Source organism: Typopeltis vanoorti, chromosome 6, assembly GCF_054136105.1.
Source record: "Typopeltis vanoorti isolate ZY-2024b chromosome 6, IOZ_Tvanoo_1.0, whole genome shotgun sequence".
Lineage (NCBI taxonomy): Eukaryota > Metazoa > Arthropoda > Arachnida > Uropygi > Thelyphonidae > Typopeltis > Typopeltis vanoorti.
The window spans coordinates 57,240,947-57,266,890 of NC_143554.1; the positions used below are offsets into that span (position 1 = coordinate 57,240,947).

At 34.8% G+C, this 25,944-nt stretch overlaps 1 protein-coding gene across 3 annotated transcripts in view; it reads left to right on the forward strand.

Moving 5' to 3' along the window:
- The window catches only part of Gcn5 (Gcn5 acetyltransferase), a 470,342-nt gene that overhangs the window by 35,460 nt on the left and 408,938 nt on the right, over positions 1 to 25,944 (forward strand). For all 3 annotated transcript variants that reach the window (XM_090394171.1, XM_090394172.1, XM_090394173.1), the window contains exon 4: positions 17,001 to 17,124. In XM_090394171.1, the coding sequence (XP_090250297.1) occupies positions 17,001 to 17,124 (124 nt within the window). The remainder of the gene's footprint in view (positions 1 to 17,000; positions 17,125 to 25,944) is intronic.

A 25,944-nucleotide genomic window follows, 5' to 3' on the forward strand; every position in this document is an offset into this window, starting at 1 on the left:
TTTAAAACTAACATTTCGTAGATGTTCTTTATTTACGAGTGGCCAGACGTTGTCATCACTTGAAATCTCTTGGACATCATTAGTATAATTCTCATTGCATACTTCGGCTGGTTTAGTTATCAAAAAATAAGTAATAAGACCTTGCTTATCACTATGCTGCAATTTTTTATTAAGTTCATAATACAGAGCTAAACAAATATCCAATTGTTTAAATTGGATATTTGTTTACGGAGCTAATCAAATATCCATTGAGAGATCATTATCCATAAAATAACTTTCTTGCCAAGTCCAATCTTTCTGCTAATTTTTTTAAACTGAATTCTTTAACGGATTCATCACAATCAGAATCTTTGGCAGAACTTTCCTCTGCATTTGGTTTGACATCATCTATTTTGTACCAGTTCCTCCTCATTCAAATCTATTTCCCCATCAAGTAATTCAATATTGAAGAGATTGGAGCACTTATGAAGAAGTTCACGAAGTTTGAGTCTCGTGCTGTTCGAAACCGAATGTATCTTCAGTCTTGTTCATTTGTTACCTTGGCAGTTTACAGTGGGTGGGTTTATCCCTATTAACAAAACGCGTGGATTGCAAAAGCGTTCTAAGTGGCCATTACTATAAAAAAATATATATTTTTTTTGTTACATAAAAAAAAGCATTACATATTGTAATGCTTTTTTGGGAAGAACTCACCAAAAAATAAAGTGCTCAGCTTGAGATTAACACACTTATGATTTTTAATGCACTTTCCTGGCAGAAAATGAAGACTATTTCAACAATAAATACTTTATATGGTAAACAATTGATAACTTTACAGATTCGTGCTAAAGGGTATAAATTCGCTACTTATAACTACATGCGCTATATGGGTAGACAAATTTAACGAAGATAAAATTTGATTTTTAAGTTGCACGTTGAAAAATATATGAAAAGATAAAGGGTTACTACAGTTTGTAGACCATCTTATATTGAAACTGCATTGTATAAAGTACCACATTCAACAAGGGTTACTACAATTTGTAGACTGAGTTATATTGAAACCACGTTGTATAAGTACCGCTGTATATGAGGGTTACCTGTATACATATATATCACTCACTCTAGAAGAATTTAAAAAAAAAATTAAATTGGTCTGCCACTATATAATATCTTGCACTAGTGTTTCATAAGTCACAAAACTTCAGCTAACATAAAATGCATTAAGGATATCTTGCACACACCTCAGATACACCAGTGGGACAGTAAGTGTCTTCAAACTAGATACTTCATCAGTGAACAGCAAGCATATTCAAAAACTGTATTCTTGATAATTCAGGCTATGGTGAATAATATATGGTAGTAAAGCCACAGATAAAGCGTTCACAACTTTCAGTTTAGAAAAATGTCCTTCACTTATAATCCCTTGCCTTTGGTCTATTCTCATTGATTGTTTTGAATTGTTAAGTCCATCATGCAAATTTCCTGATAGCTCAGTCAACAAAGCTAACCACAAAATTTCCAGAATTAAAATTGACTATAGGTCACATCACTCAAGATATATTGCAGACTTCAACCATAGAAATTACTGTTCCTCAAATTAATTCATTTGTCAAAATAACTTTACAGATTTCACAGATTTTATTTCCTTTACAGATTTAGTCTTTATGCACATATAGGACTCTAGGTTGTTTTCCAAATTGTTGTTATTATTATTATTAAATATTCCACCAGCAGATGAGCTCATCCTTTGTTCAGAAAACAGAATTCTTATCTTTTACTGGCATCTATGTTATAAATTTGTATATACTTGTTTGTACATACTGTACTATACTGATACCCCTTGAAACAGCCTCAATATGGAGACTGAAACATAAGTAGGGAAAAGACCACAACCCAGGAAACGGTAAACGAAATTGGAAAAAGGAACACATAATGAAGATTGCAAAATGGAATGTGAGAAGCATTGCACACAAAGAAGAACTTGATAAAAAATTAAACCAAGCTAACATAAAGATATGTATAGTAACAGAAACAAAGAAAAAACAAAAAGGTACAAAAGAAACAAACAACTATATACAAATCTACAGTGGGGTAAAAAAAAGAAGAGAGAGCAAAAGCAGGTATAATGATTATGGTACATAAATCCCTAAAGAACAGTATTGTATATTACAACTATTTGAATGAACGACTAATAGAAATTAGACTCAAGACATTAAGAGGCTACCTAACAATAATTGGTGCATATGCACCAGAAGAGGGAAAAGAAGAAAACAGTAATATATTTTATAAAGAATTACAGAATGCCATAGATAAAACAAACAAAACTGACTATTTACTGCTAGCAAGAGATTTAAATGCCAGAATAGGAAACAAAAAATACAAAACAAACATAGGTAAATTTGGCGAAGATACATGTAATCAGAATGGTCGCAGATTGCGTGATTTTGTTATTTATAATAATATGAGAATAATGAATTCAATGTTTAAACACAAGGAAATACATAAATATACTTGGTCAGCCAGAGGATACAAATCAGTAATTGACTACGTTATCACAAATTTTAAATTAGCAGAGTTAATTTTAGACGTAAGAGCATATCAGAGCTTTGAATTAAACTCTGATCATTATATGGTATCAGCAAAAATTTGATTTAAACCAAAGTGGCTAAAAACACATAGAATTGAAAATTCTTACTAGCCAAGCTACAATATTTCTTCATTACAGGATCCTCAAGTTAGACAACAATATCAAAAATGCACAAACTTAAAAACAGAAACCACACATGAATCAAGTGACATAGAAGATGAATGGAAAAATTTGAAACAAATTCTCACAAAAGCAGCAACAGAAACCTTAGGAATAAAGCACAAATGGATTAGAAAAAGAGGACTATGAGACTGGAACAAAGAAATAGAAAATATAATAAAAATCAAAAAGGACAGTTACCAGAAATGGCTAAATTCCAAAACAATAGAAGCAGAAATAGAGTATAAAAGAAATAGTGCAATTGCAAAACGAGAAGTAAGGAAAAAACATAGAGAAAGATGGAACAATTTCGTAACAGAACTAGAAAAGGATTTATTTAAGCCACAACCCAAAACCTATAAAGTAATAAAATACATGAATAAAGAAATAAAAAAAAAGATAAAAATACAAACAATAGATTTAGAAAAATGGGTGACCTATTTCCAAAATCTCTGGACAGGTGAGAACAATGAAATAAAATTATCATCATCATCATCAAATTCCTGCCATGTACCCTCAAGGGGTGTACAGGATATGACAGTACTACATGAAAAAATTACATCATTACTAACTTCCTATCTACAATTTTCCTCCAAATCAGTCTGTTACTTGTCAAGACTCCAACATTATCAGATCTTATATTTCTATCATCTAAGGCACTTTGTACCGTATCAATCCACCTATATCTTGGTCTTCCTCTGGGTCGTTTTCCTGCCAACCTGGCAGAGAACACTTGTTTTGCTAATCTTTCCTCTCCCATTCTATTTAAGTGACCATACCATCTGAGATTAGCTCTGCTAACGCATTCCTGGATGCTGACAATGTCAAGTTCTTTCCTAATATCCTCATTTTTAATATGATATTGCCATTGATGCCATCTGTTCACGCCTCTAATCTTTCTCAGGACTCTCATATCTGCGGTCTCTAGTCTTTGGTCAAGTGTTTTACTTCTGACCCAGCTCTCAGATCCATAAGTTAAAATTGGTTTGAACACAGTTTTGTATACAGCTAATTTAGTGTTCCGACTAATTTCTTTCTTATTCCATATGAATTTATTCAATTGACTTCCCACGATACCAGCTTTGCTGATTCTGTTGTCTATTTCTATATTTAGTTTACCATCTTCAGTAAAAATTGTGCCTAAGTAGCTAAAATATTTTACTTCTTCCACAGGTTCTCCATTCACAACACAGTTGACATTTTCAATGATTCTGCCTATTTTCATTGTCTTTGTCTTTTTATTGCTGACCTTCATACCATATCTATTACAACAGCTATTCAATTTAGTCAGAGAATCTTGCAGACTTGTAGCGGATTTATTTAGAAGTATAACATCATCCGCATAAAGCAAAGAGCTGACATTAACATCTCCAATTTTGATATCAGGTTTAATACCACATTCCTTCATAATGTGATCCATATAGATAATGAATAACAGAGGGGATAATGTACATCCTTGTCTGACACCAGATTTAACATTAAACCATCTTCCTGTACTTCCTTCAATTCTAACTGCTGACTCACAACTCAAATACAGACTAAGTATTGCTTGATATAATGCCCCATTGACACCATATAACTGCAGCGTATTGAATAGCTTCTCTCTTGGCACCTTGTCATATGCCTTTTCCAAATCAACAAAACTTAAATACAGATCTTTGTTATATTCCCATGCTTTCTCGACTATTTGTCGTAAAGTGAAGATCTGATCCTGACAGCCTCTATTTGGCCTGAATCCAGCTTGTTCTTCACCAAGCTTTTCTTCCACAATTCTTCTCAACCGTTTCTCAAGTATACTTGCATAGATCTTGCCAGGAACACTCAGTAGGGAAATACCTCTGTAATTCTCACATTCAGTTTTATTTCCCTTTTTATATATGGGTACTATGAGAGCTCTACTCCAATCATCAGGAATTCGTCCCTCTGTCCAGGCTTTCTGAACTATGCAGTGCAGCCACTGTAAGACTCTTATACCACCATACTTCAGCATTTCTGGTCGAATATCATCTACTCCTGCTGCCTTTCCACATTTCAAGCCTTTGATGGCTTTTTCTACTTCAAGTATGGATATGCATTCCTGACTGCATGCCTGGTCAGTGTTTTTTATCACTGTGCTGTCATCACTGCTTGTTTCATTTAGCAGTTTTTCAAAGTAATTACTCCATACTTCAAGGATATCTTTTTCTCCTGTTTTCATTTCACCTTTATCATCTCTAATTCCTTTTACAGCACTCTTTCCTCCATTCCTAAGCTTCTTCAACAACCTCCAGAATATTTTGCCACCTTCTTGATATTTATTTTCTATATTCTTGCCAAAGTCCTCCCATGACTTTTGTTTAGCTAGTTTTACACACTGTTTAGCTTTCTTACATTTGTCTCTGTATTCTGTAAGAGTAAAAGCTGACTTATTTGCCAGGAACTTTTGATATGCTTTCTTCTTTTCCTTCACTGCCTCTTTAACTTCCTGTGTCCACCAGGGAGTTCTGATTTTTTTATCTTTGCACACAACCTCACCACATGCCTCTCTGGCAGACTCAATCAATGTTTCCTTCAGAGTTTGCCACTGAATCTCCAAGGTTTGATTCCTGTTCTCAAACTCTTTCATTTTCTTTTCAATAATATTTCTGTATTTTAGTCTACAGTTTACATCTGAGAGCTGCTCAACTTTTATTCGCTTTAAAACTTTCTTACATGTTATTCTTTTCAATATGAAATTCAATTTTATCCTGCTCAAGACTAAATAGTGATCACTTCCAATTTCAAATCCTCTGTACACTCTGGTGTCCTGCACCAGGGAGAAAACATCACTATCAACAATAACATAGTCAATGAGACTTTTCTTATTCCTAGCCTCTTCTCTCCATGTGAATTTGTGCACATTTTTATGTTGGAACATGGTGTTAGTAATAACCAGTCCATGTCCTGAGCAGAAATCCAACAGATATTTGCCATTATTATTAGCTTTGCTCTTTTCTCCAAATTTTCCCAAAATATTTTTGTATGTCTCACAATCATTTCCTACTCTACTATTTAGATCCCCAACAAGGACCAACTTTTCCTTTTTCATTGTGTCAGTTGCTTTTTCTAAAGCCTCAAAAAATTCCTCCACTTCTACCTTAGTAGAGCCTTCTGTGGGACCATAGGCACAAATAAGTCTCATTGTCCAGTTCCCCATTCTCATATTTGCCCACATTACTCTACTTGAGACTGACTGCCATTCAAGAAGATTAGCCTCGTATTTTGTGTTGAATACTATGGCTACTCCTTCTTTTCCTTGATTGTTATTGCCTGAATATAACATTTTGTATTTATTGCTCAGAAAGATCTCACCAGTTTTGGTCTTTTTTGTTTCAGTCACCCCTATTATGTCGATCTGGTACTTATCTAATTCCTCAGCTAGCTCCATTTCTTTGCCATTCAGGCTTCTTATGTTGATAGTACCGATCTTTAACTCTGGTGATGTTGAGTTGGGGTTTGTTTTCAGATTTGTTCCAGTAGCTGACTTTTCGCTGTTCGCCCTGGTTCCCTGGCAAAAACAACTGGGGCCTTGTTTAACCGGGCGACGCCCCAGCCGGCATGAAATTTTGTCATGTTGTACCATCATTTTTTATTTTGGTTTAACCAATAAGAATACAATTTGGTCGGCTAAATCCCAAATTGCCAGCCCATCCTCGTTCGTTCAGTATCAAAGTAGATACCCAACAGGGTGCACCACGAGAAGGTGAGGATTGGACATTAGGTCAGAAGCCCTGGTCGGTTCTCCGCATTCCTTTAAAGGCTATGTGGAGGTCTCCTCTCAGTTATACAGCTTTGACCCTTAAGCACCCCATAAAATTAAATAAAATTTTATAAGACAAAGAATGACCTAATAGAAAATATCACAATGTTAGAACTGAAAAATATAATAAAGAAGATGAAAAATAGGAAAACACCAGGAGAAGACAATATAAATATAGAACTATACAAAAATGCAGGTGAAAAATTTAATGAAAGACTTCTGAAATTTTTTAATATGGTTTGGATGTCTGGAAGAACCCCTAACTCTTGGAAAAAAGCACTGGTTATCCCAATCTATAAAAAAGGAAATAAAGACAATTGCAATAATTATAGGGGAATTAGCCTGCTGAATACAGGATATAAAATATATGCAGGAATATTGAAAGAGAAACTAAGCAGCATTGTAGAAGACAAATTACTAGAAGAACAAAATAGTTTCCGAAAAGGCCAATCCTGCATAGATCCAATTTTTACTTTGAAATTATTAATAGAAAAGAGAAGAGAATTTCAAAAAGAAGCACACGTGGCCTTTATTGATTATGAAAAAGCCTTTGACAAAATTAGCAGACAAAAATTGTTTAAAATATTAACCGATTTAAACATACCAAACCAACTTTTTACCGTCTATTTAAGAAATATATACAGGAAATAAAATAGCAGTTAAATTAGAACACATCTCAGAATGGAAAGATATATCAAGAAGAGTACGACAAGGATGCACCCTCTCACCTCTGCTTTTTCAATATATATATATAAATGAAATATTAACAATCTGGAAACAGCATAACCCATTTGGTATACAAATGACCCTGCAAATGAAGATAGATACACTACTATTTGCAGATGATCAAATAGTATTAGCTACATCAGAAGATGACTTACAAAGATCATTAAATGATATTTCAAAGCAATATAATATGACAATCTCATCTCATCTCATCTTCTTTATACCCTCTTTTTACCTTGCGGTGTCGAGGGTCCATTGATCATCGGACCTCAATCCGTTTGCAGGATAAGGTGGTCAGCCCTATGCCCCGGTATATCCTATGGCCTGTAGTGTTAAGTTCTCAAGGCCAGTTTGCCTGCTTTGCGGGATGAAAAACCCCAGAATAAACTGGGGAAAAAACCCTGCTGTCCACGCCCAAGACTGGCTAACTTGGCTATGGCTGAGGAAGATCCTTCAGCTCCTCACATCACCGACGGGAATCGAACCTAGGACACTCCTTCCCCAGGCATATGGTTGCGAAGCGCATAACCACTAGGCTAACCGCGCGGACTAATAATATGACAATATCTAAAGAAAATACAAAAATAATGGCATTCAAAGGAGAAAACCCAATTAGAAGTAAAATAGTGATAGATAATAAAATACTAGAACAAGTAAACACTTTCAGATACTTGGGATGTGATCTATCTTATGAAGAAGAAAAAGACATAGACACTAAAATATCAAACTTTGTCAAAGTAAATGGCATAATAAATAATATATTTAAGCCATCCCTAGTACAAAAACACACTAGAATCAGACTATATAATGTCTTGTCAAAACCAACTCTACTATACGGAAGCGAAACATGGACCATGAAAAGGAAAGATGAAAAACAAAATCAAACAGCAGAAATGAAGTTCCTCAGAAAAACAGCTGGATATACCAAGTGGGACCACAAAACAAATGAAGAAATCTTACCATCCCTGAAAATAAAATCAATTAATTACTACATAAGACAGTATAAACAAAAATGGCTAGAACATTTAAATCGAATGGACAACAGCAGACTATCAAAAATATTATACAGATACAAAATAAGTGGAAAAGAAGAATCGGAAGACCAAGAAAGAGGCATGAAACCAGAACAGGCCACTTGGCCTAAATTTCATGTTAAGAAGAAGAATAAATTTTATACTCTTAGATTGTAGTTTAATTCATATATCTTTTTTTTTAATGTGTTTTTAGAGATATTATAATATATGACCTCTGGAGTCACTTGACACTGCAGTTGAGATCCAAGTTAAACTTATTCATAAAGCCTTATCTCAGCATTTCAACTTCAGTCACCTGCTCTGGGTGTTTTGATCTTTCATAATAGTTCTAAATAAAAATGTTCCTTGTCTTGCAGTTTTTTTTTAGATGTGCTATATGTGGAATCGCATTAAGAAAAAAAGGTATTAGAAGTTTGACCATAACAAACGTCTTCCTTCCCAAACTTCCACCCATTTAAAATATTAGTGTACAGGTCAGATATCTCGTGTTCAGCACACACACACTGTTATCAAACTGGCCTTATTTGTTTCAGCAGTGATACAAAACATCCCAGATAACAGATTTGTGTATTATAATCAACTAGAAAAGACCTGGCCTAATCACATAGAATGCTATTTTAGGTTTACTCTTATAAACAGTAAAAGCCCAAAATTTTCATGATAGTGATCTGAATTTCATAGCGAATGATGTCACAATCAGTAAACAGAGGAAATTGCAGAGAATAAAACAAGAGACAATTGTGGGAAATAGAAAAAAAGAATTGCTGGAAAAACAAGTGGAAAAGTACAAATGAAAGCAACGGTAATGGTAGACATAAGGAAGAAAACTAGAAGAGTATGGAATTATAAAAATGCAAATCCACAATTAACATTCAAATTTCGAAATGTTACATGAGCTTAATGTTCCTTACCTTAAATCTTTACAACAGACTAAATAAGTACCCACTGGATTTCTGCTCAGTGTACTGACTAGTCATTACTAACACCACATCAAGATGTGCACTAGTTCATGTAAAGAGAGAAGAAACAAGAAAAATAAAAGCTTCACTGACTGTCATTCTTGCTAGTGATGTTTCCATGCTGAGTCAGGATACAAGGGTATATAGAGAATTTTAAATTGGAAGTGAACTACTTACTTTTAATTAGGACAAAAATGAATATCACATTGTAAAGAACAATATGTAAGAAAGTTTTAAAAAGAGTTAAAGTAGGGAAGCATTTAAAGGTAAACTGTATATTCAACTAAAAAACACTATTCAGGAAAAATGAAACGAAATATTTTTTGAATTGAGTTTGGCGAATTGAGAAGATGATCTCAATTTACTCCATCATACCATAGCAGTAGACACAAACTTGACTTTTTCACTGTTCTGTTTTGCTTCTTCTAGCAACTATTTTATATCCCTTTGCATTTGATACTTTTTTATTTTTAAATGATTCAATCCAGCCAACATTAATTTTTTCACTTCTTTGCATTCTACAAGCATCATTAATATCGTTGATCTTTGCACTAGGAAAGCACAATTTTGTCATGCATTTATCAAGCACACTCCAATAATGGAATCACTATGTAATATTGTCTCTTGCTCATTTTTATTTTACTTATTAATACTCTCCTTACTCTTCCCTTATGCTTCTTCAGTTGTTGTAGCTCATGTTTGTTCTGTCATATGAAAGACCCCTTGTAATGGTTCTCTTTCTCTCATTAAAGCCACCATGCTATTCTGAACTTTCACTACTATTTTTTCTAATGTTATCTTTCTTCCAGCTGTCATTCTTATGTTATTTGTACTTTGTCTGTCATCACTCATTTCTATATTCCTCTCTTCATTCTCTACAACATCATGTTTTTTTTACATTCACCATAGAGCTTACTTCTGACACACTTTCTTACCATTTTCACATATGACCACAAACTGGTCATTTCATCATTATTATCATCAAATTCCTGATATACCCTCAGGGAGTGTATAGGATCTTATGATAGTACTACATGAAAAGTTACATCGTTACTAACTTCCTATCAGTAATTTTCCTCCAGAAAATTAGCTTGTTATCTGTCAACATTTCAATATTATCAGATCTTATATTTCTTTCTTCTAAGACACTTCTTGCTGTACAATCCACCTACATCTTGGTCTCCTTCTGGGTCTTTTTTCTGCCATCCTGGCCAAGAACACTTGTTCAGCTAATCTTTCCTCTCCCATTCTGTTTAAAAGGCCATACCACCTGAAATTAGCTCTAACACATTCCTGAGTGCCAACAATGTTGAGTTCTTTCCTAATAGCCTATTTTTTAATATAATACTAACCATTAATACCATCTGTTCGGTCCCCTAATCTTTCTCAGGATTATCATATCTGTGGTCTCCAATCTTTGATCAAGAATTTTTATTTCTAACCTAGCTCTCTGAGATCCATAAGTTAAAATTGGTTTGAACACTGTCTTGTATACAACTAATTTAGTATTTTGCTAATCTCTCTCTCTCTCATTCCATATACATTTATTCAATTGACTTCCAACCATACCAGCTTTGCTAATTCTGCTGTCTGTTTCCAAATTTAATTTGCCATCTTCACTAAAAATTGTGCCTAAATAGCTGAAATATTTTACTTGTTCTATAGGTTCTCCATTCAGGATGCAGTTGATTTTTCAATGTTTGTGCCTATTTCAATTTTGTCTTTGTCTTTTTAATGCTGATTTTCATACTAAATTTAATAGTATAACATCTGCATAAAGTAAAGAACTGAGATCAGCTTCTCCAATCTTGATATCAGGTTTAATACTGCTTTTCTTCATAATGTGATCCATATAGATGATGAATAACAGTGGAGATAATGTACATTCCTTGTCACACACCTGACTTAACATCAAACCATGTTTCTATACCTCCTTCAATTCTATCAATTCAAATAGACTATGTATTGCTTGAAATAATGGCCAATTTAAACCATATAACTGGAACGTTTTCAACATCTTTCCTCTTGGCATCTTCTCATATGCCTTTCCAGATCTACAAAACTTAAATATAGATCCTTGTTATATTCCCATGATTTCTCAACTATTTGTCTTGAAGTGAAAATCTGACCCCGACAACTTCTATTTGGCCTGAACCCAACTTTCTCTTCTCCAAGCTTCTCCACAATTTTTCTTAGCTGTTTCTCAAGAATGCTTGCCTGGCTCTTACCAGGAATACTTGGTAGAGAAATTCCTCTGAATTCTCACATTCAGCGTTATTCACTTTTTTATAGATGGGTACTATAAGCACTCGACTCTAATCATCTGGAATTTGACCCTCTGATCAAGCCTTCTGAATTATAAACTGTAGCCACTGTAAAACTTCATCATCATCAAATTCCTGCCATGTACCCTCAAGGGGTGTACAGGATATGATAGCACTATATGAAAAATTTACATCATTACTAACTTCCTATCTATTGGGTTAGCAAATATAACTGACTAGTATGTATTACATATATTAAATAAAATGTGTTTCATTCCACTCTGAAAAACCGAATGAACTTATTTGCCAACCCAATACAATTTTCCTCCAAATCAGTCTGTTACTTGTCAAGACTCCAACATTATCAGATCTTATATTTCTATCTTCTTAGGCACTTTTTACCATATCAATCCCCAATGTATCTTGGTCTTCTCTGGGTCTTTTTCCTGCCAACCTGGCAGAGAACGCTTATTTTGATAATCTTTCCTCTCCCATTCTGTTTAAGTAACCATACCCATCAAGAATATCTTCATCGGTTTCATGTCTCCCTTTATTATCTGTAATTCCTTTTACAGTAATCTTTCCTCCATTTCTTAGCTTTCTCAATAGCCTCCAAAATCTTTTACTAGCTTCCTGATATTTATTTTCAATGTTCTTACCAGTCTTCCCATGATGTTTTGTTTATCTAATTTTACACAGTGCTTTGCTTTCTTACATTTTTCTCTGTATTATATAACACAAGGTGACTTACTTGCCAGGAACTTTTGATATGCTTTCTTCTTTTCTTTGACTGCCTCTTTAACTTCCTGAGTTCACCAGGGGAGTTCTGATTTTTCTATCCTTGCAGATTACTTTACCAGATGTCTCTATGGCTGAATCAGAGTTTGCTTTAAAGGTTGTCACTGAATCTCCAAGGTTTGATTCTTGTTTTCAAATTCTTTCAGTTTTTCTTGAATAATTTTTGTGTATTTGAGTCTACAGTTTACATCTGATATAGTCCGACCACAGAAGGGAGAGCTCTCGTTGGCAGACTACCAAGAAGAGTGAATTCATGTTGAAGGGGAGAAAGAAATAAGGCGATGAATGAATTGGTCACCAACACGCGAAATCACATGCTTTATACGTAAAATTTTCCAACTGTTGTACAAGCAAAATAGTTACCACTTTAAAAACTACAATGATCATAAAAGAGAAGTTAATTTTCCGACGTGTAATAATAAACAACTCATCCCACAATAGAGATTGATTACCCTATTATCGGAATGGATTCTCCTTCTGTTGACATGTGCAGAAGTGTCGAAGGGGTCTCGTATCTGTGGGCGTACTATAGCTGGTCAACTTTGATTTGTTTGAAAACTTTCTTACACACCCTTTTTAATATCAAGTTCAATTTTATCCTGCTCAACATTAATTGGTAATCACTTCCTATTTTAAATCTTCTGTATACTCATGAGTCCTGAAGCAGTGGAAAAACATTACTGTCGACAATAACATAGTTAATGAGACATTCCTGTTCCTTCCATCTTCTTTCCATGTGAATTTGTGACAGTCAGCAGCCGATCGCAAGTAAACCTATGCCCACTAATGAACTCTGCAATCTAATTGCATTAATGGTACAAGAGTCGCTTGAGGCCTGAAAACAGGGGACTCAATGCCATTATTCTGAACTTTCCAGCAGAAAACGGTAAATGATTAAGAGAAGACGTCAGCAAATTAGCAGGTGAATGCAACTTCGATCCCAGAAATATTGTCAAATGCCATTGTTTCGGACCCATAAACAAAAGAAAGGACCGAACAAACTTTCCACATCTCCATAGAAGGATTGTGCCATTGATTGGGACATGTGTGAAGAGGGCAGAAACATCAGAACTGACTAATAAATCATCTTTTTCCAGTGTGATTCTTTGATTTTATTTACAAAGTGTTGTGTGTTTTTAATATAGGAGGGGCAATGACCTACAAATTCCTTGAGTGTTGACACTAGTTTCTTGGCGAGGTGATAATTGGGGCTGTCTATACCTTCGACTATCAGCCGGAGTGGTGTGTTTTGTTTGTGAATCTTTGGTAGATTGTAAATTCTCAGGGAATGAGTGTAGCACAGAAGTAATTTTTTAATGGTATCTTCGGGCCATGTGGTGACTGATTTAAGTAGCTTCTCTGTTTTCTTTTTTATTCGATTGGTAGGGTCATAGTTAACAAGTTGATAGGTGCTGTTGTCCTATATAGGGGAAACAAGATGCACAATTCCTATCAGAAAAAAGGAACATAAGCGACACATTAAATATAATAACTATGGTCAAGCTGGTCTTTCTGATTATGCCGTGAAACTTAGAAATGTCTTGAAAAGCACTTGTTTATATCACACCAAAACATGGTATAAACATAAATTTAAGGAGGCCTGTGCGATTCTTATCAATCACCCTTACCTTAACAATAACGGTGGTCTAAAAATCCCAAGAATATGGAAGGCACATATTCTACCCACTTAACCTTTCTCCCTAAGAGTCAATTATAAATAGGACCATAGGTAATCCAGGATCCTAAATCTAATATAACAATAGTCATGCTATATTAGGACATCATTTTTACTGTAATAGGAAGAATGTTTCTCTAATGTTGTCTTAAATAGAATATAGCTTTGATGTAGTTAATTTATTTTATTTCATTTATTTATTGTAATTTTATTTTATTTTCACCAGAGGTCAGGCCAGTAGAATAACCATTGATCAAATCATCGTCTTTTCAGCATACTGTGTGAAATGTAATTTAGCTTGTCTCTCTCTCTCTCTATATCTCTCTCTATATATATGTGTATACTCTAGATGATGACCTTAATATGAAGGTCGAAACATCAGCAAATTAAAATCATTATTCATAATATGGTTGTAGAGTCCATAATTTTTATAAAATGAATGCTGATCACTAAGGGAAAGGAAACAACAAAAGGGAAAACAATGAAGGAAATGCAGTCAAAATTCTATGAAGTCATAATAGCACCAACAATATTATATGGTTCAGAAAGTTGGATAGAGAGAAAAGAAAGATGAAAATAGAATACAAGTAGCTTAAATGAAATTTCTTAGAGCAAAAGAATGTACAAGAATGAATAGAATACGAAATGATGAAATAAGATAGGAATGAAAAATACAGGCAATGAATGGTAAAAGGACATCAGAAGATTGGAGAGAACATGTGCAACAAATGGAAGAAGGAAGGCTACCAAAGGAAGTAATAAAATATAAACCTAAAGGGATATCCAGTATATTCCTCTGGATGCTGGAATGGCCCTTTTAGTCTATATCTTAAAAGAATAACAAGAAGACTTTTGTTTAATTTGCATGTGTTTGCTTGCTGCTGTCAGTATACCAGTGTAACCATTCTGTATTTTTCATTAAATTTTGTTACTGAATTTTGTTTTATTTTATTTAAAACAAAAATAAATATTTATTTTAAATAAATTAAACAGGAGTGTCTTAAATTTCAATTATATTTCATTAATAATGTTGTCAGCTTAAAATGTGTAAGAACTATTCTTTTAGAGAAAGAAAATTAAAAAAAAAATTAAATGTTTGGTGACATTAAAAATAGTTGAATTTGATATAATGAGGTAACCAGATTTTTAGCCGAAGGAGACTTTAGGTCAGATGCCCTAGAAACTTCTATATGATATGCTACATATCTTATGCTTTTTATATACAATCCACTGTCACTGTTGTAACAAACTCACGTGTATAACAGAGTATTGAAAATTCCCAGATGAGCTCACATAGGTACAGTGTTAAACTGTCCATTATAACAAGTCATGTGGTTCTATATAGAAGTTTGCTGTACTGAAAGTTCACTGTAACTATATATCATATTTGAGGCAAAAAGTCAAAGTGTTTAATTGGGAAAATTGAGATTAGTAGTGGTTGAGGAAGCTATATACGAATTTCTGTTAAAAAACAAATTTAGGTTTTCGAGTGTAAAGATGGAAACATATCATTGTGGTTGGAACTGACACTCCCATATTTGAAGTAGATCCGGAAGGTTTTAAGAGGTTCCCACTCCCTCACAACTGCTTTTCTAACTTTTTTTCTTTCTTTTTTTCTTTTTTATTTTTTTTTATGGTGATTAGAGATAAGTTGATTTTGCAAAGGATATGAATATGTGCATTGATTAATGCTTCGCTGAGGCATTTACATGGACTAAATTCATTTGTGTGTATGCATCTATACTAAAGTGAATGTAGCTGTTCATTAAGAGTGGTAGTATGTATTGCAAAGGCACTATACTAACAAAACTCCAAATGATATGCTTTGTGCTCTCATTTATAATGATCTATTTTCCAGAAAATATCTGTACCCTTTCATATTAAAAAATATATATCTTTGCAGTGATTTTTTTTAATACAGTGGTATCTCAGTAATCCGAACTAATAAAAACCTTGGTCGTTCGAATTAGCGAATTTTCCCCCAAGAGACAACAATAACTAGCGTTTAAGACAAAAATAATAAGATTCTAATGATACATCAATTTAATTGTGTAAATAAATGTAACTGATAGAAAAAAAAAGTCACTGTACTATAATGTAAAACTTAAAAAATAATACAGTATGCAAGTTTATTTTAGTAAAAAATTCAGTTTGTACATACCTGGATTATTGAGGATTTTGATTAAATAAAATTGCATAGTTCAGTACACAACTTAATTTGCATAAAAAATATCACTTTCTTGTACACAATACAAAAAACATAAAGTTTCACAAAATAACACACACAAAAAAAAGTTTTTTTATTTCTTTGTAAAAAGTCACCGATTTTGTTTTGCTTCTTGGAAGCTAAACTTTTTTCGAATGCTTCTTCTCGGAGCTGCATTAGCAACAAAATTTTGTGCAATGGCGTATCATTCTGCATAGCCCATTCTATACACGTATTAAAACTGTCAACTGCCTCTTCATGTTTTACTTTTTTTTCTTCAAGTTCTTTATCGTCATCATCATCTTCTAATTCATTCTGTAGCGTCATATTTATAATTTCGGCATCTGATTTGATTTCAAATTCGGTGATTCATGCTGTACAGTATAAAAAAGCGAACATGAACACACAATAAATCAAAATAGGCCTACAATATAACCGTACAATCGACAGTATGAAAAAAAATGCTGTACTGTAATAAAAATAGTTAAAATAATAATTGTTAAATAAAAATAATAGTGCATAAAATAATAATAAGTAATAAATAAAACTTTTTTTTTCCTTTCAAACTGCAGTTCTGGAGTACTGGAGGGTTCGGACTTAAAGAGGTTCAGATTAGTGAGATACCACTGTACGTACATGTTATATTAATATAATAAGCAGGTATTAATGTAATAACATTGGTCTTCATATTGAAGAACAGTTTTATCACTGAAAAAATGAAAATTCAAACTCATTTGTACTCAGGAGAAACAAATATAGTTAAAAAAAAATTCTGTGACTTGTATTGGCTTATTCAAAATATAAATATTGTATAGTCTTATTTTTTATTTTGTAGGCTGAAGATGGCTGTAAATGTAATGGCTGGAAGAATCCTAATCCTCCACCAACTCCTCCTCGGATAGACGTAGCACAGCCAGCTAGTTTGAGTGATCCTTGTCGTAGCTGTGGTCATGTTTTAGGTATATTTTTAGTTTTTTATAATTAAGATAAAGTTTTGGTTTAAGTAAGGATGCCTTCTATAAAATTCTAACATATAAATTAACTCTTTCTTGACTATCATATCAACTATGCAAATCCAACTTGTTTTGATAAATAGGCTTGTAATCCAAATCTTGTCGAGTGAGAATTCCATTACTTGTAATAGTAATTTGGAAAATCACACTATGGAAAGTGACCACGTTATTTTCTTTTATGAACCTATACATACCAAAGCAGTGGTTTTTTATAGCCAAGATTTGTGTTCTATCGATTTTCTGGGCAAAAGTATTACCATTTCGAACTAACTCTTTGAAGTGAATTCTCTCTTCCCCAATCCTAATTGTAGGTTCACCATAACAGTACTTCATGGTATGAAAAACACCAGAGGAACAAAATAAATATTTTATTTTGCTGGATTTCTAACTACAGTCGTACCTCGGTTAACGTTACCTCTGGTAACAAAGCCACGATATAATGAAGTCCACAATTTCAAGCCCCATTTTACGTAAAAATATTAAAATTTTAAGGTCAGCGCCTGGCAAACATCCGATTGGTGAACGACGGCGACTCGTCACGCACTCTCAAGTTGTGGGGGGTGTCAGTTTTAACAGTTTCGCGCATCACCTATGTAAATTAGTTGTTGCTTATCCTTCGTAGGGTGTGTTTCAGTGTGGTGCATTGCAATAAATGATGTATGTTCTCTGATAGCATTATTATAGATTTTGTAAATATTAATATTTAGTTAAAATGTCAGAATCAAGGAAAAGAAAAGCAATTTCTTTAGAAGCTAAATTAAATATCGTACAACGTGTTGAAAGGGTGAAAGAAAATCCTATGTGGCACATTCTTTAGGATTAGTGCAGTGAACTTCAACAACCATACTTAGTCAATCAGAAAAAATAAAACAATCTGCTCAGAATTATACAGATGTTACAGCAGCAAAATTAACTTGCTTCAGGAGTCCAATTTTAGAAAATGGAGAAAATGTTAAGTTTGTGGATAGATGATATGTCACAACATCATATGCCTTTAACTCAAATGATGATTCAAGAAAAGCATTATTTTTGTTTAATCACCTAAAATCTAAACAAACTGAAGAAATTGTGGAAAATTGCAGAAAATCTTCTCGTGGTTGGTTTGAGAAATTTAAAAAACAGGCCAGAATTCATAGTGTAAAATTATCAAGAGAAGCTGCAAGTGCAGATGTTGAAGCTGCGAATAAGTTTCCAGAAAAACTAAAGGAAATAATTGAATGTGAAAATTTCACCAAATTTGGTGTTCGATGTTGATGAGAAAAGCAATTTGTCCTGGAAACAGCTACCATCAAAAAGCTTCATTTCAATCAAAGAAAAATCAGCAGCTGGGTTCAAAGCAGCCAAAGACCATTTAACATTACTCTTTGGATCAAATACCTCTGGCGATTTTAGATTAAAATTGTGATTAGTTTCTTAACCATTTTTGTCCAGAAGTGAAACGGTATTGCCCAAGAAATAATTTTGAAGGGAAAGCTCTTTTGTTGTTGGACAACGCTCCAGGACATCCTACTGACCTTAATTGTACGTAGGAATGCATGTGTCAAAGTTGTCTTTCTTCCAGCAAACACAACCTTCCTGATTCAACTGATGGATCAGGGAGTAATAGCAACATTTAAAGCTTGTTATCTGCATGTGGGAGGACATCCTACTGATCTTAATAGTACGTAAGACACATGCATTCCTGTCAAAATTGTCTTTCTTCCAGAAACACAACCTTCCTGATTCAACTGATGGATCAGGGAGTAATAGCAACATTTAAAGCTTGTTATCTGCATGTGGGAGGACATCCTACTGATCTTAATAGTACGTAAGACACATGCATTCCTGTCAAAATTGTCTTTCTTCCAGAAACACAACCTTCCTGATTCAACTGATGGATCAGGGAGTAATAGCAACATTTAAAGCTTGTTATCTGCGTATGGTACATTAAGCAATTTAATTGAACTAGAAGATAAAGAGCAAATGTAGATTAAAGCTTTTTGGACAAACTACACCCTTAAAGACGCAATTGAAAACTTTAATAGCTCTTGGAAAGAAGTCACTCAAAAATGCTTAAATGTAGTTTGGTGCAAATTATGGCCAGAAGTTGTACTAGAAGAAAATAACATTCAAGAGATTAGAAATGAAGTTATCCAGATGGCTCAATCATTAGGTTTCGAAAATGTAGACAAAGAGGACGTAAGAAATTTATTAAATGCAGCAGATGATGGTTTTTCAGTGGAAGATTTAGAAAAACTTGTTAGCAACAAAGCCAAAGAAAATGAATATGAAATTAAAGAAGTTCCTACTGAAAAAAGTGTTAGCAACCAAAGATTTAAAAAGGTGCTTTGAATGACATGCAAAATGTTTTAAATTTTTTCAGTGAAAATGATCCTGATTTAGGAAGAAGTGTTATTGTTAAGCGATCATTGTTAAATGCAATAAATCCATATAGGCAATTGTTAAATGAAAGAGAAAGAAAGCATAAACAATCAACTTTAGATCTTCATCATCAAATTCCTGACATGTATCCTCAAGGGGTGTACAGGATATGATAGTACTACATGAAAAATTTACATCATTACTAACTTCCTATCTACAATTTTCCTCCAAATCAGTCTGTTACTTGTCAAGACTCCAACATTATCAGATCTTATATTTCTATCGTCTAAGGCACTTTGTACCATATCAGTCCACCTATATCTTGGTCTGACTCTGGGTCGTTTTCCTGCCAACCTGGCAGAGAACACTTGTTTTGCTAATCTTTCCTTGTTTAGGTGACCATACCAGCTGAGAATAGCTCTGCTAATGCATTCCTAGATGCTGACAATGTCAAGTTCTTTCCTAATATCCTCGTTTTTAATATGATATTGCCATTGATGCCATCTGTTCACGCCTCTAATCTTTCTCAGGACTCTCATATGTGTGGTCTCTAGCCTTTCATCAAGTGTTTTATTTCTGATCCAGATCGCAGATCCATAGGTTAAAACTGGTTTGAATACAGCTAATTTAGTGTTCCGACTAATTTTTCTCTCATTCCATATATATTTATTCAGTTGACTGCCTACCATACCAGCTTTGTTGATTCTGTTATCTATTTCCATATTTAATTTACCATCATCAGTAAAAATTGTGCCTAAGTAGCTGAAATGTTTTACTTGTTCCACAGGTTCCCCGTTCACAACACAGTTGACATTTTCAATAATTCTACCTATTTTCATTGTCTTTATCTTTTTAATGCTGACCTTCATATCATATCTATTACAACAGTTAGTCAATTTAGTCAGGAAATCTTGCAAACTTGTAGCGGATTTATTTAGAAGTATAACATCGTCTGCATAAAGCAAAGAGCTGACATTAACATTTCCAATTCTGATATCATGTTTTAATATCACTTTCCTTCATAATGTGATCCATATAGATAATGAATAACAGAGGGGATAATGTACATCCTTGTCTCACACCAGATTTCACATTAAACGATCTTCCTGTACTTCCTTCAATTCTAACTGCTGACTTGCAATTCAATTAAAGACTAAGTATTGCTTGATATAATGCCCCATTGACACCGTTTAACTGTAACGTATTGAATAGCTTCTCTCTTGGCACCTTCTCATATGCCTTTTCCAGATCGACAAAACTTAAATACAGATCTTTGTTATATTCCCATGGTTTCTCAACTATTTGTCTTAAAGTGAAGATCTGATCCTGACATCCTCTATTTGGCCTGAATCAAACTTGTTCTTCACCAAGCTTTTCTTCCACATTTCTCAACCGTTTCTCAAGTAAACTTGCATAGAACTTGCTATGAATACTCAGTAGGGAAATACCTCTGTAATTCTGACATTCAGTTTTATTTACCTTTTTATATATGGGTACTATTAGAGCTCTACTCCAATCATCGGGAATTCATCCCTCTGTCCAGGCTCTCTGAACTATGCAGTGCAGCCACTTTGACTTTTATACCACCATACTTCAGCATTTCTGGTCGAATAGCGTCTATTCCTGCTCCCTTTCCACATTTCAAGCCTTTGATGGCTTTTTCTACTTCAAGTATGGATATGTATTCCTGACTGCGTGCCTGTTCATTGTTTTTTTATCACTGTGCTGTCGACACTGCTTGTTTCATTTAGCAGTTTTTCAAAGTAATTACTACTCCATACTTCAAGGATATCTTTTTCTCCTGTTTTCATGTCACCTTTATCATCTCTAACTCCTTTTACAGCACTCTTTCCTCCATTTCTAAGCTTCTTCAACAACCTCCAGAATATCTTACTACCTTCTTGATATTTATTTTCTATGTTCTTGCCAAAGTCCTCCCATGACTTTTGTTTAGTTTTACACAGTGTTTCGCTTTCTTACATTTGTCTATGTATTCTCTAAGAGCGAAAGCTGACTTATTTGCCAGGAACTTTTGGTATGCTTTCTTCTTTTCCTTCACTGCCTCTTTAACTTCCTGTGTCCACCATGGAGTTCTGATTTTTCTATCCTTGCAGACAACCTCACCACATGCCTCTCTGGCTGAATCAGTCAGAATTTTCTTCAAGGCTTGCCACTGAATCTACAAGGTTTGGTTCCTGCTCTCAAACTCTTTCATTTTTTTTTTTCAATAATCTTTGTGTATTTTAGTCTACAGTTCACATCTGAGAGCTGCTCAACTTTTATTCGCTTTAAAACTTTCTTACATGTTATTCTTTTCAATATGAAATTCAATTTTATCCTGCTCAAGACTAAATAGTGATCACTTCCAATTTCAAATCCTCTGTACACTCTGGTTTCCTGCAGCAGGGAGAAAAACATCACTATCAACAATAACACAGTCAATGAGACTTTTCTTATTCCTTGGCTTTTCTCTCCATGTAAATTTGTGCACATTTTTATGTTGGAACATGGTGTTAGTAATAACTAGTCCATGTGCTGAGCAGAAATCCAACAGGCATTTTCCATTATTATTAGCTTTGCTCTTTTCTCCAAATTTTCCCAAAATATTTTTGTATGTCTGACAATCATTTCCTACTCTGATATTTAGATCGCCAACAAGGACCAACTTTTCCTTTTTCATTGTGTCAGTTGCTTTTTCTAAAGCATCAAAAAATTCTTCCACTTCTATTTTAGTAGAACCTTCTGTGGGACCATAGGCACAAATAAGTCTCTTTGTCCAGTTCCCCATTCTCGTATTTGCCTACATCACTCTACTTGAGACTGCCTGCCATTCAAGAAGATTAGCCTCATATTTTCTGTTGAATACTATGGCTACTCCTTCTTTTCCTTGATTGTCATTGCCTGAATATAACATTTTGTATTTATTGCTCAGAAAGATCTCACCAGTTTTTGTCTTTTTTGTTTCAGTCACCCCTATTATGTTGATCTGCTACTTATCTAATTCCTCAGCTAGCTCCATTTCTTTGCCATTTGGGCTTCTTATGTTGATAGTACCGATCTTTAACTGTGGTGATGTTGAGTTGGAGTGTGCTTTCAGATTTGTTCCAGTAACTGACTTTTCGCTGTTTGCCCTGGTTCCCTGGCAAAAACAACGGGGGCCTTGTTTAGCTGGACGCCGCCGCAGCCAGCATGAAATTTTGTCATGTTGTACCATCATTTTCTATATTGGTTTAAGCCAACAAGAATACAATTTGGTCAGCTAAATCCCAAATTGCCAGCCCATCCTTGTTCGTTCAGTATCCAGGCAGATACCCAACAGGGTGCACCATGAGAAGGTGAGGATTGGACATTAGGTCAGAAGTCCTGGTCGGTTCTCTGCATTCCTTTAAAGTCTATGTGGAGGTCTCCTCTCAGTTATACATCTTTGACCCTTAAGCAGCCCAATCAACTTTAGATTCGTATTTTAAAATGTTGTGATTTTATCTGTTTGGTATGTAATATTGACTTTTTTTATTTAATAAAGCTTTTCTTGTTTCAAAAAAAAAGTCTTTCATTTTCTTTATGTACTAACATCCCTATTATGGCCATAGTATTTTTACCTCTGAGAACAAAGTTTCACTTAACAAAGTAATTTCGTGCAACGCATCCTCTTTGTTAATCGAGGTATGACTGTAGTATCTTCCAAGCACAAATTATAACTGGTAAATTATCCAGCACCCAATTAGATTTCTGTAGAACCTATTTAAATTGTAACTGAGAAGGAACGAATGTCCTATCATGTGTCCTCTAGGGGCTGGATAAAAAGTAAAGTTAATTCAGAAAAATCAAGTTATATGTAGTCTTATAATGACTGTGGCATATCTATGGCAAATTAATGAAGGCTAGGGAAGTGTTTTCATAGCTGATTCTCACTCCAGAAATAGTCTCTCAGCTGTGCTGTAGTGACATCCCTCCAGCAAAGTTGTTTTCCATTTAATCATGTTTGAAGTATCTGGAGCATAATTCTGCCAGTACAAGTTTAGAACCACTATGGTTTGTCTTAGTTATGCTATTCTGTATAATCTTCCAGAAATGTTATCGCTTAAGCTTAATTGATTGCATTTTTACTTCATTTTGTGTTAGGCCTTGCAAGTTTTTTCTCATTATTTCTACCTTTAATCTAGTTTGTAGTCTATCTGCAAAAGAAACCTTTCTAGTTTCTGGTTTTGAACTAATTCTTTGAAGTTAATGCCAACTGTCCATAGCTGGTAGTGACTTTCATTACCTGGTGAAGTACCACTACCCTTCTTATTGGCAGCCTCAAGTGGCGAAGGCTATGTTTGGTCGCCACAGCAGCAGTTCTGGTGACTCTGTCCCTCCTTCCCTCTCGTTTTCATTTAGTATGAACGATACCCTTCAAGGGCATGCCAAACGTACTTTGATGCTTGTTGGTTGGACAGACCTGGTTGCAAGTTCTCTTCCATTTTTTTGAGGGTACATTAATAAAATCTTCAGTACTGCATGGTGGCCACCAGTTAGCATATGACCTGAACACTAGCATTATGGTAAAGAGACTGGTCACTCTCTGTATGGGTGTCATTTTCAGGAGTCTATCTTCTCTCACTGTATGTCCCCCATTCTTTCCTTTCATTCAACAGAAATCAAAATTGAAACAGATAAACAGTGATGGTCACACTGTGATCAAAATAAATTTCCTTCGAGTAATCTATTTAAATAAATCAAACCAAAGATAGATAGAAAGATATCAACCAATGCTACTGCGTCTGGGGCTGCAGTCTGGGCTCCTGATGATAAATATGCTATGAGGACTCATATTAACTTTTGCAACTCACTATCAACAGTACTCAGAGAAAAATGGATGAGCTTAAATGCATGCTTTTCAAAAACAATATCCAATATAGCTTGTCTACAAGAAACAAAACTGACCTTCAGCAAAAACTGACAAAAATCTGACCTTCAGCATCAAAGGATACACAGTTCTTAGGAAGGATAGAGAGGAAAGAACAGGTGGCAGGCTTGCTACCCTTTTGAAGACCCCCCAGAAATCAAATTCAAAGAAATCACCCTAAATCAATATTTAAATAATAACAGTTCGACGGAAGCTGACGCTGTTGAAATACACCTACCAAACCATTCTATTTCAATCACAAATGTCTACCACTCTGATAATACAAATATTGATACAGACATCATTGAAAAGCTAAGCAAATCTCCAACTGATACAGCCATTATACTTGGTGACCTAAATGCAAAAAGCCCAACTTGGGGCTCCCCCTATTTAGACCATAAAGGTCAACAATTGAATGACCTCTTTACAGATTTGGAACTCACAACAATTAACAATGGATAGAGCACCTATCTCTAAAACTACAGGAACTGAATATGCTATTGACATCTTCTTCTTCTTCTGCAGCTTCTCCCACTTAAGAGGGGTCACTGTTTGTTATGAGTCTCCTCCACACCTTCCTGTCTTGGGCTGTCACCACATCCAAGTTCTTCATCTTCAAGTCCTCTTCTACCAGCTCCCTCCATCTCTTCTTTGGCCGCCCACGCTTCCGCCTTCCTTGCACATCCATCTGCATGACCCTTCTTCCCACATATTCGTCCTCCCTCCTCATCACATGACCAAACCATCTCAACCTTGCCTCCTGTATTTTCGCTCCTAAGTTCGTAACTTTCACTGTTCCCCTGACATAGTCATTTCTCAGATGATCCTTTCTGGTCACACCGCACATCCACCTAAGCATTCTCATCTCTGCTACTTCCATCCTGCTAATGTTATTTTTCCTCAGGGCCACAGTTTCTATAGCATATGTCATAGCTGGCCTCACTACTGTCCTATAAATTTTGCCTTTCAGATTGATCGGCACCCTCTTATCGCATAACACTCCAGCCATCTCCCTCCAGTTCCTCCAACCTGCTTGTATCCTGCATCCCACTTCCTTCTCACCTCCTCCATCTTCTTCCACTGTCGAACCTAAGTATCTAAAGTCTCTCACCTTCCTGATGACATTTCCTTCCAGCTCCAGGTCTGTCTCCTGGCCACCACCCACTGCGCAACACATATACTCTGTCTTACTTCTGCTCAGTCTCATACCTCTCTCTTCCAGTACTTTTCTCCATCTTTCCAGTTTAGTTTCCGCTTCTTCTCTTGAATCTACACACAGCAAGATGTCATCTGCATACAACATTGTCCAAGGTGCATCTTCTCTCACCTCCTCTGTTACCACCTCCATCACAATATTAAACAGAAACGGACTTAATGCTGACCCTTGATGCAAGCCAACTGTTACTTGAAAACTTTCTGTCTGTCCCAAACAGGTCCGAACACTTGTCTTCACATTTCTGTACATTTCCTGCACCAACCTGACATATTTCTCCGGCACCTTCTTCTCCCTCAGACAC